This window comes from Thunnus thynnus, chromosome 9 (genome assembly GCF_963924715.1).
Source record: "Thunnus thynnus chromosome 9, fThuThy2.1, whole genome shotgun sequence".
NCBI lineage: Eukaryota > Metazoa > Chordata > Actinopteri > Scombriformes > Scombridae > Thunnus > Thunnus thynnus.
In genome coordinates, this window is record NC_089525.1 from 29527872 (window position 1) to 29548781 (window position 20910).

General features: G+C 37.5%; 2 protein-coding genes across 2 annotated transcripts in view; one reads left to right on the top strand and one right to left on the bottom strand.

Moving 5' to 3' along the window:
* Positions 1-7542, top strand: part of LOC137189883 (sperm microtubule associated protein 2-like) — a 96091-nt gene extending 88549 nt beyond the window's left edge. The window contains exon 9 of the mRNA XM_067599995.1: positions 7532-7542. The gene's annotated coding sequence lies outside the window, so the exon portion shown is untranslated. The remainder of the gene's footprint in view (positions 1-7531) is intronic.
* Positions 1123-18279, bottom strand: slc49a3 (solute carrier family 49 member 3). The gene is made up of 10 exons (XM_067599992.1): positions 17227-18279; positions 11416-11574; positions 9912-10128; positions 8770-8846; positions 7652-7789; positions 4686-4802; positions 4339-4491; positions 3975-4132; positions 3015-3118; positions 1123-2832 (listed from the first exon to the last, which is right to left on the bottom strand). Exons 1-10 carry the CDS (start codon positions 17389-17391, stop codon positions 2666-2668), a joined length of 1455 nt encoding a protein of 484 aa, XP_067456093.1. The 5' UTR covers positions 17392-18279; the 3' UTR covers positions 1123-2665.
* Positions 18280-20910: the final 2631 nt, after the last annotated feature.

The following is a 20910-nucleotide window of genomic DNA, read 5'->3' on the forward strand; positions in this document are numbered from 1 at the left end:
TTGAGCCACAAAAAAGTAATTGATTAATCATTTTTCAAAGGAAAAATGTTAAATTTATTTAGTTCCAGCTTCTTAAATGTGAATATTTTTTGGTTTCTTCTCTTCTCTATGATGGCAGACTGAATATCTTTGGGTTGTTTACTGTTGTTTGGGAGAAAACGAAACATTTCAGGTAGCGTGAAATGAAACTGATGGATTTTAGAGGCCGAACAACCAATCAAATCATCACAATAATGGTTAGTTGCAGCCCGAGTTTTGAAACCACAAACAGATAAGTTCAGTGGTTGTTTCCTCTTAATAACAACATGAACTCCTGCTAACGGTCATCTTGATTATGAATAATGAACGTTTTTGATGAAATAATAACCTCAGACATCCTTCATAATGTAGCAAACAGAGCTTTTTTTCTTTATGGGAACTCCAGACTTCAGATTTCAGTTGAAACCAGCAGATGTTTTGGTTTTTCTTTTGTCATTTGAACCCGTTTTAACCTTTTATGAAACATCTGTTTCCAGCCGGTCAGTGTTGCCCACCGCTGATATGAAGAACCACATGTACAGCTGATTAAAACTTGTACAATAAAACCGTCTGAGCAGTTTTTGTTCAGTGTCGCTGCTGTTGTACAAGAAGTCTGCCTCGGAAACAGAACTACATACATCACTTAACTTTTAGAGGAAAATATACTGCGGTAATGTCCTTTAAACACTCAACACACTGAATAAAAACATGTCGCTGCTGTTCCTGCTGAGCGGCCTCGAGAGCCAAACAGGTGAGATTTTATTCTCAAGTGTTTGACCTTCATGTGCAGAACGATGTCGGACGCTAGGAGGCTGTTTTCACCTTCATCTGAGTTTATTTAACACGTTTAACCTGCAACCAGCATGAGATCACAACTAGTTCGGAGCCAATCGTGGTTCAATATGCGACAAGAACGGACTTTACAGTGAAGAAAGTATCTTTGTGTCCATCAGTTGAACTTTGGAAATGATGCATATTCATAGATTCTGGATTTTTGAACAAGATAAGAATCTTAATGTGCTCTTCAGATGACCATATCTGAGAAAACTGGAAGTATAAAGTTAGATAAGCCTGTTTCCTCTTCAAGAAAAACAAAAGAACACATAACTCATCATGTCATTTTAATCATGTTAGTTATTTACAGTATTATGAACACATTAACTCCCAAAAGAAAGATTTGTCAGCTTTAATAAGGACACATTTTACAATCTTAAAAAAAAAAGGCATACAGACATGTCACTCATACATTACCATATATACAACATCTATATGTGCATTAATGACACCACAGTTCATTTTGATATTCAACAGAATCAGTACTGACCATCTTTATTGCACAAACGTCTTTGTCTTTAATGCTTCCAACCTGTTTCAGAGCGTCTGTTAGTATTTGAACATCTTGGGTGGTGTTATTAGAGGTTTTTTTTTCTTCCACAGTACAAACACACATAAATCAACATGATGAGATTACAACAGCTTTATTCTGTTTGGTTTATCTGCTCATCGACATGTTTGGTCTGAAACAAGCAGAAACAATCTGCTTTAATGTGTAAAATGATAACATTTTAAAACCGTGTTAGTCAGCAGCACCGTTCAAAGTGGTTTTAATGCAGTTTGATCAAACGTTCATCAGTGTATGTTTCTTATTTCTGTACATATATGTGCCTATGATGATGTGACATCACATCCAGATGTTTCAAGCAGCTCCAGTGGAGTCTGACAGCAGAAAAAATGTTTGTGTGATCAGAAACTTCAGGTTTTGTCGTCAGTATGCTAAAGAATCAACGAGCGTCTCCACAGTTGAAGAAGGTAACACAGTTTGTCCTGCTGTGTTGTGAGTTGGGCAACAGTTCAGGTCTTTGCTTTGGTGACTGATGGATGAAATCCTGAGAATTTTAACAAAACACTGAGGGAAACATCTGGCTCTTTAGCTGCTGAATGCTCCGCTATGTTCACCAGCTAGTCTACAGCTAACTGTGTCTGTTTCCTGTTTGGTGCTGAGCAGGTAGCGTACAGCGGCTTTTTAAAGCTTTTTTTTTTATATAAACGGCTGCCTGCTGCGGCCAAAAACGACACTATGAGAACCGTGAGAGTCAACCAAAACAGTAAAGTTGCAGCCGGACAGATAAACAACGAGCTGAAACTCACTAGAAAGCTGCAGAGTCGCTGATAATTCTCTATGAGCAACGCCTCTGACACTACACACAGTTATTTGACGCATTATTTTTTTTATAAAAAAATATCAATTATAGCCACTTAAAGTCCACATAATTAATGCAGGAAAGTTACATTTTTATGTCCACTTTCCCAGCTAACTAGTTACTGGAAATAGTGTCTCTGTGATGCATTTATTGAATGAACAATGAGAATAATCAGCTGAGTGTATTTCTGCAGATAAACAGTGGATGAGCTAAGGGTTACATGTTACTTGTTAGTAGCTACAGTATGAAGGTAGTTTCTGGTTTTGGCCCCGACGTCATACAAAAGAATTAATACACACAGGAATGTCTTGATTTTAAAAAAAACAACTATTTTACCCATAAATCAGAGGTTACAAGAACTAAAACAAACTGCTTTTCAACCCTGTTTCGTACCAAATAAAACAGACTGTAGTCCGTGTCATGGTGTGAGCGACCCGTGAGCAGGTTCACGTCTCCACAGCCGGAGCGTGCTCAGCGGCGGTGGAGACGTTGCTTTGTTTGGTCCCGTAGGTGGCGGCTTCTTCAGCCTCCAGTCGTCTGTACCGCGTGTGGAAGAAAATAACGAAGCAGCAGGTGAAAAGGCTGCAGAGTCCTGCCATCACCAGCATGGGCACTGACGGAGAAAAACAAACAGTAACTGGAGTCAGTAAACAGAGAGATACTCCAGTTCAGCCACTTATCAAGTCTTTGTTGCTTTAAACCAAAACAAAGTAAAAAAAAAAGAGCAGACGGAGTGAGTGTGAGGACGCTGCGAGGTTTGTTTCTCCTTCGTTAGAGGTTCACAGTGTGACCTACCCCTCCAGCTCAGGACCGCATCGCCGCATGTTGACAGCGGAGAGTCAGCGATCCGATTGGTCAAAGCCTGAAGGAGGATTATGTAGAGAACAGACTGGATCTGTCTGGAGAAGATCACAAGGAAACTTCACTATTAATATAAATAAGAAAGACCAAAATGAGGAATTAAAAAAGACTTTAGTCTCTGTAATCTGTGATTGATCTCGCAGGAGGACAGAAGAAAAGCTGCCAATGTAATAATAATATAAACCATCAGTTATGGTTGTTTGGTTTTGTTTGAAGTCCAGGAACTGATCAGTTTAAATGTTTTTTAAAAACATAATAAACAGATGAAATCTGATTTAAAGAATGTAAAATACAAATCTGGATGGAAATAAGATAAAACATCTGCAGCAAAAGAAAAAGACGATTAATTGTCTTTTTAACTCACTTTGAGGGATTATGGCTGCATTATCAACTAGAAACAACTAAATGCCAAACATTCATTGTTTCCAGCTTCTTTATTAAGAAGAATCGCTGCTTTTCTTTCTGTACATTGAATCATTTTTGGGTTTTAAACTGTTGGTCAGATAAAATAAGCAACATGGAGCTGTTGTTTCAGGCTTTAGGACGTCATGCAGGGTGTTTTTCACTATTTTCTGACATTTAATAAACCAAACGATTAATGGATTAATTAACAAAATAATGTGCAGATTAATCAATGATGAAAATAATTGTTGCAGCCCTGTAATCAACAACCCATTTCTCCTTGTTTTTCTCTCTATTTTCTATTTAAAGCATCATTCTGAGCTGCTAATTCACTGTGAACTGTTTTCTTTCAGCAGAAACCATTAAATAATAAAAGATAATTAAGTTTTAACTGATCTGAACCTTCTAGAAAATCCAGATATTTTCTGGCATATTTTTAGCGTTGACCCTTGATCAGATGTTTACAGGTATGTTTTGCTCAGACATCAGTACCCCGATATGAAGATGAGTCCGGCTGATGTTGCTTCTCCAACCGGGTACGAACACTCAACGGACAGCTCCATGGCAACCGGGTAAATGGAGAAACCAAAAAAGCCAAAGAGAGAGCAGACGGCGGCCACGGCTGCTTTCTGCTCTCGCATCTGAGACACCTGGAAAGATTCAAGAAATGGAAACTTTATTAACAGAAAATGCACACTATACACACACTTTAGCTGGTTGAACAGATGATTTGCTGTTTTCAACCTGTAACTAAAAAAACTTCATTAAAACAAACTTCCACTTGTCATCAGACTGTTTCCTCTGCTTTAAATAAACAAGTCTTCATCTCTCAACCCTCTCTGTGTGGCGTTCTCACCACTGAGAAGGCGATGCACGCCAGAGCGGTGAGGCTCATGTTGATCTTCGTGGCTTCGGTGAACTTCTTGGTTTTGTCCACGTAGAGACCCAGCACGCCGGCGCCCACGACGCCAAACACGATGAAGAGAGCGCCGCACAAGCCGGCGAAGTCCTGCAGAGATGAGATGTTATAAGTTTATTAAATATCATCAGAGCAAACTGTACTGGAAACTGGAAACTGTAAAACCACAAACATTTATTCTCATATATGCTGCATGTGTTGATTTTATTGCTCATCTGATAACAATAATACCTAATTGACCCCCTTAGGGATCAATATGGAGTCTAATCCTGTGGCGTGCTTACGTTGGTGTATCCCTGCACACACAGGATCTGCTCCAGCAGTGTGGAGAAGCAGGTGAAGACAGCGATGCCTGAGCCGAAGCACAGCAGCAGCACGAGGTAGGCTTTGTTCTTCAGTAACTGAGGAGGAGAGAGAGAGAGAGAGCTCGTTAAGAAAAGACTGATCGTCCAAGGAGAACGAGGTCACTGTACCGCCAAAATAAAACTCACAAAGAGAACATGAAAACTGAAAATAAAAGATGATGCCACAGTGATCAAACAAATACAAAATAAATTTGCTGTAAACAAAACAATACGATTTGAACATGTGCAACAAACCAACAGAATCAAAGTGGGAGAACTAGACTGGATGCAGGTTTCCCTCCCACACCAGCATTAAAACGCCTCTGAGCACTGACACTGACCCTCCAGAGACCAGCAGCAATGTAACAACATAAACCAAACTGTTTAGATTTAGATGTGAATTTCTGTATCTAATTTTCTTTAGGGCTCCAACTAATGATTACTTTCATTATCAATTAATCTTACGATTATTTTCTCAATTAATCAATTATCAGTCCTTAAAATGTTAGAAAATCGTCAAAAATGTCAATCAATGTTTCCCAAAAACCAAGATGCAACCTAAATGTCAACAGTCCACAACCCAAAGATAGTTGGGAGTTCAGTTTAAAATCATATGAGGATTAAAGAAACTAAAAATATTCACATTAAGAAGCTGGAACCAACTGTACAACACAACACTCTCTATTCTTCACACCTTAGTTTGAATAAAGAACCAGAAACAACCTTTACAGTTATTGTTGTTAAAGGGAAACTCCACCAATTCTGCTCATCAGAGGACCAATTTACTAGTTGTGGGTTCCGGAAAGACTATACTATACTAGTTGCATTATGGGAACTGTAGGATCCAGTGTTATAGCTTTAACATACTACTGACTACTGACTAAAGTCAGGACGTGTCGGCCTCTGCCTCATTGATTTTGAGCATCTTGTTGTCTTTAATCCGCCTCTCACACAAAACCCCAACTTTATGGAAGTGCAGTAAAAAGACAGAATGACAGATAAAGCCCATTACTACTACTAATACTCAAAACTGTTTTTTTTATGAAAATACAGAATATTAATCAAATTTTGAAAAACCTAGGAAACATCTCTCCCCAAACTTCCTCCTTTGTTAAAAGATAATTCAAGCATAAATTAAACCCAAGTTTTAAAAACCTGAAATTATCCTTTAACATGGAACATGGGATTTTTTTTTCCACCTCTGTAGAAATATTGCTGGTGTGCTGGTTGTCACGTACGGCTGTTGGTGTGGTCTGTTACCCCATTACCCCAAAACGTGAAGGGAAACATCAGATCTGCCACCATGAAACTGATTCACTAAATTATTAGAAAAGACTTTGTGTGCAGGTAGAAATAAAATATCAGCAGCAGATTCAGGTGAAAATGTCATTGAGGAGGGTAAGAACATCCTCTCTGCAGGTAGAAAAGTCATCACCACACACACACTCATCATCAGCCCGGTTAGAAACGCCGTCGCTGCGGAGAGAAATGTCAGTCCCTGCAGGTAGAAACTCCGTCGCCGCGGGTAACGCTGCTGCTGCTGCTGTTGGTGCAGAGGAGGTGAATGAAGTGTCATTGTCCAGCTTATAAATGCTGTCAGTAGAAATGTCATGTTGTGAGTAGAAACTAGATTCTACTGATGTATAGCCTATTTTTATTAGTGATTAATCCATGTATTCTTTTTTTCAGTTCATCTTTTAAACTATAAGATGTCGATGTGGAAGCAGCTGCATGTTTGTAATATATAACTAGAATACAAAGGTGTGTAACGCTTTGATGAGTGGTGGATTGTTTCTGTTTTGTTATGTATATCTTGTGACGTAAAACACATTTTCACAAATTAAAACTAATCTAATCTGATTTAATCTAATCAGTTTCAGGAGCTCAACGTGACATCTTCAAAATGTTTGTTTTGTTCAACCGACAGTCGACAACACAAAGAGATTCAGTTAAAAAAGATGAAAAGCAGGAAATCCCCACATCTGAGAAGCTGAAGGAGGGAATGTCCTGCATTTTTTTGTTGAATCACTTAAAACTGTAAACTAATTTCCTCTGAATGAACCAACTATTATCGCTTCAGCAGTGATAGAAACACGAGTACTGCAGCTACAGTATCAATATCATCATTGTGAGCATGAGCAGCAGATACTGTACCAACACCAGCTGACCTGAGTACGATCCACCTTAACAACATCAGCAGTGTTTTAGATTAAACTATATTGTTTTTAATAAAGTTACTTAAGTGTTTAACTGCATTTTAATGAGGTTTTAAAATGAATATCATAAACATCTGTAAACGTATGAGTGATTGGCTCCTTCTGGTTTCCTTCTGGTCTGGTTTCCTGCCTGTCTATCTGAATATTTGATTATTGCACCCAGATGATGATGATGATGATTCATGATAAACTCTTCAGTCGTTATGGGGTTGGATGTAGTAAAGAGGCTCAGCCAGAGTCCAAATATTAAATATGATGATTTTATTTGTCTTTGTGCATCTGTCCAATTACTATTTAACCCCTAAACTTTGGGTATTATGTGTTAAAAGAGCTTTACATCACACACACACAGTTCTTTCTATGTTGATGTAAACCTGCTCAAATTAAAGCTGAGACTTGGCCTGAAGGACAAATACGTGTAAAAATGTCTCCAAATACTTTCTGTCTGGACTGTACGTGCAGAGTTTGACACTAGGAGGCTGTTTTCACTTCATCTGCTGCAGGAGGAAAGTTTCTCTGTGCTCACCTTAAATCTCAGTTCAAGGCGTGTACGTGCAAGAATGATTTTATGACATCACAGCTAGTTTGGACCGGTACTGCTCCCATATGCAGTGAGTGATGAGTGTGAGTGTGATGTGAAGACGTGAAAGCTCCAGCACATCTGTCTTCTCTGTCCTCGTGCGTCCTTACCAGTTTGATCCCCTGTACGAAGGGCTCGGAGGTGGAGAGCTCAGCGCTGGCTGACGGCGGCGTCGGGGGGGCGCTGCTCCGTATCCCGACTGTTGCTAGGAAACAGATGATGCATGCGGGGATTGCATAGGCAAGCAGCTGGAGGAGGAAAACACAGGTAATATGATGATAAATGGATGTTAGCACCTTAAATCAAAGACCGTTTATCATCATTAGCAGGGTGAGGCGGTCAGAGCCGCAGATACACACCGGTTCAACTGCTGCAATCCCACAATGCACTGAGGGAGTCCTGTGATTCTAGGCCGACCTTGTCAAGCCATGTTTATTTGGGGAGGGGGGTGTGTTAAGTAGGGCTGCAACTAACGATCATATGATGATTATTTTCTCAATTAATTGACTAGTTGTTTGGAAAAAATGCTGAAATGTCTTGTTTTGTGCCGACCAACAGTCCACAACCTGAAGATGTTTAGTTTAAAATCATAGAATGAATAAAGATGTCAGAAAATATTCACATTTAAGAAGCTGGAACCAGAAAATTTGGGCATTTTTCTCTTTAAAAATGCAGTTAAGTGGGATGTTCCATAAATGAATGGACGTGTAGTTCATCTGATTTTATTTATATGGTAATACCTGTAAATATTTGCTGTATCTGCACAACACGTTGTGATACATTCATACATCTGTTTACACATCTGGCTCAGAGAGCTTCAACAGCAGCTGGTTCAACTTTTACATCATTAAAGCTGCAACAATGAGTTTTTTGGGCCAGTTGGGAGCAGGAGAAGTGTACAGCAGGCTAATAAATACACAATGCAAACGGTTGCTTATTTACACATAAACAGAGCATCATTATCATACTTTTGAGAAATACTTCTGGCTCTTTAGCGGCTAAATGCTCAGTCGCTAAAAATGTCTGCTTGGCGTGTAGCAGGGCGGAGGGTTTATCAAGAGTTTGTTTGCTTTTCCCTCCCAGATTATCCCAACTGGTCTATTATACTGGTTCAATGATCAAAGGTGAATCAAAACTAATTGGTGACACTGAACTGCCGGAGTCCTTCACAACACAGACACAGCACGGGAACATTTCTCTGAAGACTTCTCCTCTTAGTTCAACTCACCAAGGTGGGGATGCGTGCAGATGTTTCAGCCATCACGGGCGACATGATGTTAGCGAGGAGGACGCCCAGGGGATTAGCTGAGGAGGGAAACCAGAAGTGGGAGTTATTCTGGCTTCTGTCCTAAATAAAGAATCAATGCTGACTTACTACACTTTCTATTCCCAGTTTCAGACGTCTCAGTTCTTATCTTTAAATACTCAATACATAAAAAAGCTTCTTATTCTACTTGCTCTTATTTGGTCTCTTTTCATTAAGTCTAGAAATTTCTATAGAACTTATTTCTCTTTCTGTACACAATAAAACCATAATTCAAATGAACTGTTTTATGCTGGTTAATCATCTCTGGACGTTGCTGTGTACACATGAGCCTCCCTAAACTTTACAGCACGCGCTGAAACTGAAACTGATGACAACTGGTCAAAACGACACAAAGCACAAAGAAATATATAACTCACAAATAATAATGTCAATAATAATAACACTGACAACAATAATAGTGACCATGAAGCTTTGTTTAAGAGACATTGTTTAAATTTTGGGTCAAATAACCTGGAAAAATAAATGATTAAGAAACATTTATAGAAAAAGTAAATTATTGTCTTTTAGACAATCTGAGGGATTAAAGCACAAAAAAAAGCTCTGTACTTTTTATCTAAATGTCTTTCATCAATCTGATATTTTTCAAGCCTCACTTGCATGTCGCTGTGTTTTTTCTATTAAAGTTTAGTCCAGTTTTACCAAAATTCACAAGCTGTTGTCATCATTTAATCAGCCGAATGTGTTTTTTTGGAAAAGGAAAGGACTTGATGGATGGGCCAAAAAAAAGTAAAATAAGTAGTTTTCTTTTCTTCAGTTGCCATTAAACAACTCCACATGTGAAACAGCTTTTAGATGTTCAAAGGTTTATTAGCTGCTCATGTGACCGACAGATTAAACAAAACGATAAGATTGTTTCTTTAAACAAAGTCAAAAGTAATAATCAAACATGTTCAATGATTTCAAAGCATCTGATAATAATTAGAATGAAAGTTATTCCTGCTTTCTTTCATATTATATTATCTTTTATATTATTATATCTGATCCCCATCGAGTTGCTAGAGTCACACTGAGCTCTCAGTAATAATAAACAGTAATTCACTCACACATGGAGGCGATGGTGTTAGCAGTGGCGCGCTGGTGGTCGGGGAACCAGAGAGCTGCCAGCTTGGTGGGGGTGAAGATGATGAGGGGCTGAGCCAGGGCACCGAGGGTCTGACCCGACATCACTACTATGTATCGGACTGCAAAACTTTCACCAGGCAGGGTCCCCAAGTAGCGCAGCAGGGCTCCGAACATGTTCAACCAGGACCCCAGAATCAGCTGCAAAGTCCAGATAGCAGAGAGGTGAAAGGTCAGACACATTCAAGAGATTATACACATTTTATTCCTCCGTCTTCGGTACCGAGAGATAACTGCTGTAACTGTTCTGCACTTCACTGTATCACTGCTCATGTTTACTACACAGTTCTTTGTCTACACACAACACACCATCAGTTCTTATGCAACAGACAATTTATCCCCAGATAGAGCTGCTAGATGCCCAGTCATTGGAAAAACCTTTATAAAGTTTACATCACATAATGTATGCATTAAAGAAAAGACACGGACATTTATATATATGTTAGATATGTTATAATATTACACAAAACAACCACACTAAGAGTGTACAGTCAGTTGTACTTGGGCACAGCAGTGCTTTGAGCTAAATGCTAACGTGTTTGATGTTTAGCAGGTTTATCATCCTGGTTTAGCTGACTAACATTTATATTTCCAACACAAAGTGCATCTGAGGCTGATGAGAATGTCGTTAGTTTTGCAGGTATTTAGTAAGTAATTACAATCTCAGAACGACAAACGTCAACCTGCTGGTGACACGAGAGGAAAAGTCAAAGAATCGACAAAGTCATCAGGATTCATCCTCCAGGAACCATGAACGTCTGCACCAAATATCATGACAACCTGTTCAAAGGTTGTTGAGATATTTCAGTTTAGAGCAAAACGATGGACAACCGACTGTTAGACATCCCTAATTAAAATGTATCTGCCATTTCTTTGTATTATGTAGTTTCTGTCCTGATTTGTTGTAATTGTCTGTTTCTTGTTACAGTTTATTTCAAGGTTATTGTCATATTGTATTTATTCATCATTCATATTCAGTCGCTTTGGAGGTTTTTGCTTGTTTTTCTTTTTAAAAATGATCTGACATGGTCTCATGCCGTTACACCGACGTGCTGAGTCACAGTTTAAAAACACGATTCCTCTTTTTAAACTACCAGTAAAGACTCCAGTGTGATTTCCTCTCTTGACACAGATGTCAGTTCCTTCAGTTTAGCTTCCTGTGCAGAAGCCTTCCAGCAGAAACATCTTTAAGACTATTAATATCTTTCTCCTCCTGGACTGTTGCTTTCCTCCACACTTCTAAAAGCCACTTGGTTAAATGTTTGTGTTGACCCGACTGTTTGAACTGGTATAATTAAACACATCCTCCAGTGTTAAAAAAAGGAACAGTAGGGTACCTGGAAAATGTACAGGTTCATTATAATGTGTCAATGAAAACATGCTGATTATACAACAACACCTTATTAGTGTTCAGAGTGCAGTTTGTACCGTGATCCGAAGCCCGAAGGTGTCCAGCATCCAGGTGGTCCCGAAGCTGAGCGGTATGGCCACCACCATATAGACCAGTGATAACCAGTTGATATCCTCCAGAGTGACATTCAGGTACTCTGCAGACTGGTCTGCTACTGGTGCAAAGGTCAGCCATATCTGGGAACACACGTGACAGGTTTTATTCAAAATTTAGGTCTGTCTAATAAAAGTTCCAGCCGCTCTTATAAAATGACTGTTAATACTAATTTGTGGAAATAAAACTCACTATGGAAGACTACTAACGTCAATATTGACAAAAAAATATTCAAAATGCTATTTGTAACTTGAGGATGGGATTGGTTGGTATTTCTTAAAGACTGAGATAAGAATGTAAGACACTAATTGTCTATGAAAATGTGATATTTATTGTTTTGGAAAGGCAGCTTTAGATATGTTTGCACTTCTAAATACACAAATATTACATCATCAGCACCCTGCAGAAAGCTTAATGTAAGAAGTCCAGATTAATTTGATTTTCTTATTGTTGCTCGATAGTTTATAGATGCAACAATTATTGAAATGTTGCTTAAATATAGCACGTTTCCTATATATACTTTACAATATCTTTTATTAAAAAATAAAAGATTAAAATATCTTAAAACAAATATCAAAATTGAGAAATGCATAAAAAAAAGAGAAGAAGAAGAAGCACAGTGATAGTCAGCTACATCAGAACATTAACTGTGGATTTTTAGAAATAAAATAAAATGTGGGATCACATCAGTCTGTTCTTTAAACAAATGATTTGTAAAATGTGAATATCAGTTCAGTCTTGACTGTGTGGTTTCTCTGTGTGGTTTTAAATCCTCGATCTGAGTACAGTTTCACCAGATGGGATAAAATCCCGAGTGACCTCTTGTAAACCTGCTGTGTGTTAAGATTTGAGTCGACCCCGGCCAGCGTTTTAAAATGTCGACTCAGGACAAAGACGTGGTAAAAACTAAAGGCTGATGTCAGCAGGATGCTGACGCTGAAGTTTCAGTCTCTGTCTGTGACGTCGGTTGATTTGTGCCACAGATGTCAGATAACACTGCGACGATTATTGACATTATCGATTAATCTATTAATTGTTTTGTCTGTAAAATGTCAGAAAACAGTGAAAAATCGATCATAATAGTTTCCCAGAATGAATGGTGATGTCTTTAAAACCTCTTGTTTTGTCCGACCAACAGTCCAAAACCAAAAGATATTATCTAGATATTATTACTATCATGTGTGAGAAAAGAAAAGCATCAAATTGAACCCAGTTGAGAAGATGAACCAGCAATTCTTTTGGATGTTTTTGCTTAAAAAAATGACTTAAATAATATTTCAATTAAAATAGTTGCTGATTAATTTTCTGTCCATCAACTAATCATTGCAGCTCTAGTTCATTAACATGATTAACTTATTTTATTACAGGATAATTTCAGCTGTGAATCAATGAAATCAGTGTATAACAACAATTTTATTTAATGATATTGTTGATTATATTATGTTAAAAGTATCATGTTGATAATAGATGAAAGGATCCTAAAATCTTTCAAAATTCCAATTGGTTGAATAACTCTAAGATTCCTCATATTGAGTATTTTTAATGTGTAATAATATTTAAGATCTGATCAAACACATTGATTTTCTGCAAGTATCAAAACATATCAACCCCAGTTTCTCAGTTTATCCTTTAAGTGGTCAGTCCTACAAAACCAGTCGCTTGTAGTCATGTGACCTGGGCATGAGCGTCACATGATTACAAAAGGAGGAAATGAGAAGACTTGCTGAGCTCATGTGAGACAGAAATGAATTTCTATGATTTAACCAGGCGTGTTCTTTCCATCTATGACCGCACGTAACACAACATACAAGCCGTTCTGTCCAAACAGGCTACAACAGGACACCGACTGCTGCACAATCTGAGGACAGCAAGATAAATACTGTGATGCAAAAATACTGAAAAGGTGCAAAAATACGTCCAAGAAAGAGACAACGGTCTGTAGAAAATTCCCTGATGCTTAAAAGTTGAGACATTGTTGGTTTTGTTTATAATTTTAACCCATCTGTTGCTATTAGCAGAAGATTTACATACTGTAAATAACCATTTTACTGTCAGAATGATGTAGTAACCTTATTTATTAAATGTCATGTAAATGAGAAACCTGGTTTCTGTTATTGGAGGATTTAGAGAAACCTAGTAAACAGAGCTACATTTCTGGTGGAGAAACCTGGTTTCTTGACCATGTATTCAGGTATATGAATATTTAAACATATGTGTCCGTCACAGAGAGATCACAGTACCTCTATGGCAGCAGTGCAGAGGGATAAAAGTGCACATTATTAGAACTAAATAATTAAATCCAAAGTCTCAGTTAAGCTGGAGCTAAAATTAGGAATAGTTAATCCCCAAATAACTTGTTTTTTATAGCTTAACACAGACATTCAGAATATATGTAAAACTATGGGCTCTTTGACTATACAGCATATAAGAAAATCTTATAAAAATACTTGGTGAGCATGTAAATATTTGTTAAACATTGACCAGTTTACTGCAGTGCATGTTAACACATTCTCTGATTGTCTGCCGTAACCTGATTCTTCCGAGTTTTCTTTGGCGCACATGAACACAGTGAACCAACATCAAGGTTACGATACTACAACGTAAATATCATAACAAGGTCAACAAGACTGACTGCTGATAAATTAACCCAGCGTTTATACACTCACACTAACCGGGAGAACTGCGTAGTAGCAACAGAAGTGTAATTAGGGTAAAAAAAAGCAGCATGCGGGACTGATACACACACAGACTGAATGAATCCGACCTCTAAACTTAACATTGGAACAAAGGAAGCAGCAGTACAATTCTCAGTTTTGTGGACAATGAAGAAAACCTAATTTATGTGGCAGAGTTGACGCTGGTCAGCTGATTTGGACACACAATGCCGGCTCTGTCCCCTGCAGACTGGAGAGCTTACGGGATGAGAATTACATTTTCACACATTCCTATTTTTTTGTTATTCTACAGACCTGACAGGTCTAACAAACAGGACAGGTCTGCTTTTGGCAAAACGAGGATGCATCATGGCTTGACTCTTCACTATTACAATACCACCATGTGTTATAGTTTCTATTAGTGGAGTTTTATGCTGCATTGAAACTGCAATGATCCATGCAGATGCAGATTCCTAAAAAAAATGCAAAGTGTCCACAATCACTGAAATCACTGAATCGCTTTACATCAATTAAACTGTATAAAACATGTAAATGTTCCACTAGAGCTCGATTAGTTGACTGAAAATTGATTGGCAATGATTTTGAGAATCATTTAAGCAATTTTTCCAATTTCTAATTTTCCCAAATATGAATATTTTCTGGTTTTAACAGTCCTCTATAATAATAAACTGATTATCTTTGGGTTTTGGACTGTAAGCATGGCCTCCAGGAACTCGTGATGGACATTTTTCACAATCTGCTTGCGTTTTACAGACCACACAAACATCAATTAATCAAGTAAAATAATCAGTAGGTTAATCAAGAATGAAATGCAGTGTTACTTTCCATGCATCTTTTCTGGTCTGTAAAATGTAAAAGTATCTTTAATTACACATAAAATTACCTCAGTTCCACATAATCCATTTAACACTGGGTTGTAATAGTCTCATTAGCTCCTTCCAGCTGAAATAACATGTTTAGCTACAATTCTGCACACATGTGCACCTGCAATTAGTAAACAGATCATCCATAAACTGTATATATACTGTATAGTGCAACATAATGAGGATTACTTAGATTTTTGATTAGAATAAAAAGTTGTTGTTATCTTCAAACTACTTTTGAAATTGTTTTTTTTTTCTCTTATGGTTCTTTTTGTAGCCAGGACACACTACTACCGAGACAAAAAAAGCAACAAAAAAATATAAATATATATTTTCAATACCTTACATTGAGGAACATAAAATGTTTTTTCTATATCACAAATTTAAAATAAACCCAAACGTCTGTGAGTGTGGATTTCATTTTGTTTTAACAGAAAGCAACCACACAACAACTTTTCCTGAGTAAAAAAGTCTAAAAAAAGGGCAGAATTATTATTCAAGTTTTTAATCTTTTTTTAAGTTTAAGACTCGAAATGTGAGCAAGCGTTCAATGTCAACTTTTGGGACTTGACAGCTTTCTGTACATAAAGATACATTTCTGTCAGAACTCATAAAGTATTATAGGTCAATTAGTGTTTCACCACCTTTATTTTTATTTATTTCAAATGAAAACTGTGTTTTTTTCATGTTCTGCAGTAAGTTTCAGACGTCTTTCTACATTACCAAGAAACACTCTGTGTATGAACACTAACCTACATTGACATACTTCCAAAATGTATGATAAATCAATTTACAATATAAACAATCAGTGACACACCACTGGTTTTTGTAAATCACGCCCTGAACTCTCAGTGGAGCTGCTAATGTCACACAGATTTATGTCTAACTGGCTCATCAGCTGTAATTTGCCACATCATGAATGACCCTCCGCCAGCTGAGCATCTTTTGTGAGTGGGAACACCAGTCCCATGGAAACAAAAGCTCCCATGGAGGGGACGAGTCCCATGGGACCTGAAAAAAAAGCTGAGGGAGGGGCTCAGTTTGCATGACTGAGACAGGCACACTTGCCTCCGGGCACACTCAGCTATACAACTACAAGATCCCCAGGGAATGATATCAAGATCCACCGAATATAAAGAGGCACCACATGTCGACTACCTGCACTGTTCACAACCACATCTGTTATTAAACGCCCGACAAAGGTCACAGGATTTCAGAAAGAAAAGGGAAACAAGCCCTTAAAGGCAGTAATTAAAGTTACAGCTACTATTTCCTTATGTGTAAAAGGTGACAACACAGGTTTGTACATTGAATGTTTATGTTAAGTGCTATTGATTTTTTGAAGGTCTCACGGCTTTGAAGAGACAGAGACAGTGATGTAACCTCGCTACGCTGCGAGTCCCGACCTGTGTGCTGTTATTTGAAATGTTCTTTTTTCTTTCTGAAACCAAATAATTTTTTAAATATTTGTACGAAATAAATATTTGTAAAAACCCACTATTTGTGCTTTTTCTGAATACTGTATTTGGATTTGGCTCCTCCTCTACTAGCTTATATAGCTCCATATTGATGACGTTTCACATGAAACATTAAAAGTGTTGAAACTACGTCTTTGTGTAAACCACATTTTGCCTACCAACACAATATGACTTTGGAGAAAAACCTTCAGAAGCTTCTTTCAAGCTACAACTGAACAAATTAACAAAATGATTAAACAAATTTGTGTTTTGTAACACATTGATGTTGTAACCGCAGAAGAAGAGCAGAAAAAAGACGTTCAGACCAAATATCAAACAGTTTTCAACTAGAAATCAATGTTGAAATCGCAGTTGGTGCTCACTTGGAGGGGAAACACCTTTTTAAGTTTGCATCTCATAATTTTAATATTGAAAGTCAAAACTTTGACTCAGTATCTCATAATTTTGACTTATTTTTAATCATGCCCAACATCCTTTTTTTTTTATTTTTCTGGCAGAATTGGTCTTCCATACAATAAACTTGCTAATGTTAAAATTTTTTAAAAATTACATCAAATTACATTTATTTGCTCTATTTATTTGATGTAAGTTGTCCAATTTAAAGGCAACTAACTAAATATTCTCAAATTGCAACTTAGGTATCTGCAAAGGAAACTAAATTATCCAACTTTGACAAGAAACATCAACATATGTTCAGTCACCATTCAGAGGAAACTCACCGTTGCGTTGGAGCAGTTTAACAGACACAGCACCAGCAGGACAAACCACCTCCTCTTATAAACCTGAAACACACGCAGTTTCTTCAGCTCTGAGTTTGATCTTCTCGGTACATCAGCGGAAACTTCAATCTGAGCCTCGGAGGAGGGTCCGCCATTATTCTCCATCACCGATTACGATGTTGACAAGTTTACCGGTTAAGCTAGGTGGTTAGCCACGTTAGCTAACTTGACATTGTACAAATATTGGACGCATTGCAAAGTTTATGTTCGCGGTCTTCAGCTCGCTAAAAACCTAATGAAACGATGTATATCCCTTAAAGTAGTCGCTCTGAATCCATTGTTATCTTTAGGCGGATGAATAAATCTCTTAAACTCATTTATGGACGTCAGGGGAGCAGATTGACGGCTGGAAAAAGTCAGCAAAACATCGCTTGTTGATTCAGGAAAGCCGCCGGTAGTGTCATTGTACTGTACCAAAGATCTTCTATAGTGAAGATGAATCACTCGGCTTGTTAAAAAAACAACAGTCCTGGACATACCCATTCATGCAGAAGTAGCCTGAAACTATTCATAGATGTAAATATGTAAAAGGTTAAACTGATGAAGGTTTTTCTTTATTGGACTTGTTTATGCTGCTTGAATAAGACCCTCACTCTTAGTTAAAGTCCCCCTCCACCCAAAAATCAGTTTTTTTTTTCTTGTTCCATCAGTTTAATGTTTGAGCTTCACTGTGCAGAATGACATGTATATGTGCAGAGTTTTCACATTCATCTGCTGAAACTGGAACGTTTCTCTGTACTAATTGAAAATCCAGTTTTAAGGGGCCGGCCTACAAGCATGTTATTTCTTTGGGCTGTGCCTGACCGGCCCCGTGGCCCAGACACTCACCAGCAGGTTCCCCTCCCAGGTCTGACTCCAGGAGGGTGCCCCAGTCTCCCTCTTCCAACAAAGATTCCCACACGCCTGAAATGCCTCTTCATTGAGATCTATGAATCGTTCTTGGTCTGGACCCTCACCTGGGACCAGTTTGCCTTAGGAGACCGGACCAGAGGCTACTGCCCCCAGGGTCACGGGGACACTAGAACCCCTCCACCATGATAAGGGGACGATTCTCACATCAAAAGGAGCTAGCTGAGGTGGTTCGGGCACCTGGTCATGATGCCTCCTGGACGCCTCCCTCTGGAGTTCTGGGCACATCCAACCGGTAGGAGACCCCGGGGCAGACCCAGAATGTGCTGGAGGGTCTACATATCTCTCCTGGCCTGGGAACGCCTCGGGATCCCCCAGGAGGAGCTGGAGGGCATTGCTGGGGAGAAGGATGTCTGTGGTCTGATGCCACGGCGACCCGCTCCCAGATAAGTGGTGGGAAATGGATGGATGAACATGATTTGTGACATCACCAATAGTGTGGAAGCTAATCCTGGTCCAGTATTCAACTCACACAGGTGTGATGTGGAGACTTGAAGCCTCCAGTGAACAAACACTGAGAACAGACTTAACGGTTAAGTAGGAGACGTGTTGTTTTCAGCACTTAAACTTCTGAGATGAACAAGATTTGCATATTTATAGATCCTGGATTTTTAATGAGGGAGAAAGAGGAGATGTAATTTTAAGCATTTTAACAAGATAATTGAACTTTTTTTGTTGAAAAAACATATCAGACACAAATTATTATTCAAAGTAGATTGATAGTATATTTTATATACATCTTAAAACATGTCTAGAGGGGATCTTTAACTTACTTTAATTTCACACTTGAATGTGTTTTTTTTTCATTTTGTTTGTCATTTTGTTCTTTCGTACTGTTCAACATGAATGTACGGTTTGTATTATTGAAATATGCCATAAAGTTTTGTAACTGAATATTGTACAATAAAAAAAGAAAAGAAAGTTGCCCAAAACTTTTAACTCAAGCTCTTGAATATTGACCTCATGCTTAGTTTAGTGTTTTACATTGTGAGAAGGACATTAACTCACATACAAAAATGTCAAGAATGACACAATAAAGTCTGAGACTTTCTACTGTGGTTGATGTAAAGAATAAAGATACATGAGTCTAGTTGACATCATATAACCAACAAACCTGATCAATAAAATAACTCCAAGCTGCAGAAAATACATCATAAAAATGACAAATTAGAACTGGAACAATAACTTTAACAGTATCATTCTTTTTAATTTTCTAAAATAGGTTCAGAAATAATCTAAAACCTAAAATGTGATGTATTTTAAGACAATATGAACAACTCATATCGTCGTCTCTGCAAAGTCTTGTTATTCAAAAGGCAAAATATCAACAATAAAACCACAGTGAAACACTCACGACCATCATTTCAGGCAGCGAGCATAACTAAATAATGATTATAATATAATTAAAAGTATCTGGGTAGTGAAGTAAACTCATTCACAAGGTTCTCTGGTAGAAAATGTGCTTTAATAACAACAAAACTGAACTCAGATCGATTCGTAAATACTCATTTCACACATTCAGACAGTCGGTGATGAGTTTAAGGATCAAAGTTTTGTTTGTTACACAGATAAATGTGCAATGAAACGCTCACTGGTCTGACTGGAAGTATTCTGTCTATAGTTAAACGTACGGAAAGTATAATAGTTCTATAAATGTATAATTCATGGAAAGTAAATGGATGTTTTGACCGTGTTATTTACCATCTGTCTGCTAATAATGACAACAACTTGTCGGTGAATCAGAGATGCAAGAAGACGTTTGCTGCTGTTGTGTTTTTGTTCCAGTTCAAATGTTAAACTAGAACTCAAACTATCAGTCAATTAAACATTAATTAATTATTCCATATTTGCTGTCTGTCTTTGTCTTCTATGATAGTAAACTGCACACTTTTGGACTTTGGACTGTTTGATCCAACAGAAAAACTGTCTGAATGTCAACTTTGGGGATTCAGTAAATTATGATGGTCAGTTCATTCCATTCATTCTTTACAAGCATTAAACTGGAACAAACATGAAAACCAAAGTTATATTGTTGAAAAACTGTTCAACAATAATACACACGTTATACCCCAATAGTATTTTTATTCTATTTTTATTATACACCCGTGTCTTTATCTACTGTAAATTCCTTTTTTGTAGTTTTTGTGTTTTACCATCAGTCTTTATTGTTTATTTTATGTCTTTATTGTTTATCTTGTGTCTTTATTGTTTATTTTATGTCTTTATTGTTTATCTTGTGTCTTTATTGTTTATTTTATGTCTTTATTGTTTATCTTGTGTCTTTATTAGTTATCTTATCGTAACTGTGTATAACTACTTTTGCCTGCTGAAGTGTGGCTGTGATAAGTCAGAATATCTACTGTTAAAAAGAAGTTTATTTCATCCAAATTAAAGTCCAACTCCTAAATCTACTCAGCTGAACCCTGGCATAATATGTGTTTACTTGTAGTCACATTTCAACGTCTGTTAAATAGAACATAATGACTTTGTGGGAACATGTGAATTATCTACAGGAGGATAATTATTCAGCATGTGTGTTCATCTGCGTCTCTGTGTTAAAAATGTATTTAAACTTTATTTATGAAGCACTTTTCTTATCAAAGTTACAAACTGCTTCACAGGAGAAGAAGAGAGAATTAACAACAACAAATAAAATAGCCAGATTGGGATAACAAAACACAGCAACATATTAAATATTCATAAACACTTTCCTAT